The following is a 1,098-nucleotide window of genomic DNA, read 5'->3' on the forward strand; positions in this document are numbered from 1 at the left end:
TCAGCCAAGTTCTTCATCGATCTCTGCAATTGGAGGAAGTCGACTTACTTGGACGAAGTTCAGTCTAGCCCTTCCAATACTCTCTTGAAATCTTTCATCTTGATATTTCATGCCAAGATTGGCTCCCATTGGCAAATCGTTCATAGCAGTTACTTCGTTTTTGATGTCATTAGAGCATCTAGAAAGTTCCATCCGTCTGAACATATTCTTAACCACGGTTCGGAATTCTCTTTTGCGGATGGAATAGATTATTGGGTTACACACTGAGCTGACAATGAAAATACACGATCTGACAATTACGACGTCGGGTGGGACCTGAATGCTTTGGACAAATTGGCAGAAAAGACCTTCGATGAAGATTGGAAGATAGCACAGCAAAAACGCAGTGATGATAATGGTGACATCTATAGCTGCCTTGCTTTCAGTTCTTCGTCTTGATGTCCTTTCCTGTTGCATTTCAGATCCGGAAAGGCTTCCAATTTGGATCACTTGGGCGTTTGCGTGAACCTTCGCCATCCTGTATACCGACCAGTTTAGGAACAGGATTATCAGAAATGGTATAGCAAAGAATGCGGTGGCGATCAACTCTTTCCACCATCCATCTGACCCGCTTTCCATAGTCCATCCTTGTTGACAAAAGAACACCTCCGGGTTGTAAATGTATTTTCCCCAACCAAGCAACGGACTGACGGCAACTGGAATTGGAATAACCCAAATAAGAACCATAAGCATCACTCTGGATTTGGTAATGTCGCCATTGTACGTCAAAGGAGATTTCACAATCGCCTTGTATCGCTCATAAGACACCGCTAAAAGGTGAAGAACGGTGTTAAGGTAAAAGTATCTGGCAAAGACTGCATTGAGATGGCACATGGTTTCACCGTACAGCCATCTTTCTTGAGCTGTGCTTGCGATGCGGAATGAGTTGACCAGGATTAAAAACAGCAAATCTGATACTGCGAGGCTGGCAAGGAAAATGTACCGCATCACATGAAATCTTGTTTCGAAGGCGATGACCACTATCACCAGCAAATTACCAGGGATACCGATTGCGTCGAAGAGAGCTAAAAACGTTGCAATCACTTGATGGAAAACCAT

At 43.7% G+C, this 1,098-nt stretch overlaps 1 protein-coding gene across 1 annotated transcript; it reads right to left on the reverse strand.

Moving 5' to 3' along the window:
* Positions 1-1,098, reverse strand: LOC146454375 (5-hydroxytryptamine receptor 4-like). The gene has a single exon (XM_085095525.1). The coding sequence runs from the start codon at positions 1,096-1,098 to the stop codon at positions 1-3; it is 1,098 nt and encodes a 365-aa protein (XP_084951651.1).

The sequence above is a fragment of the Pavona decussata genome, unplaced genomic scaffold (genome assembly GCF_977016875.1).
Source record: "Pavona decussata unplaced genomic scaffold, jaPavDecu1.1 SCAFFOLD_302, whole genome shotgun sequence".
Taxonomy (NCBI): Eukaryota; Metazoa; Cnidaria; class Anthozoa; order Scleractinia; family Agariciidae; genus Pavona; species Pavona decussata.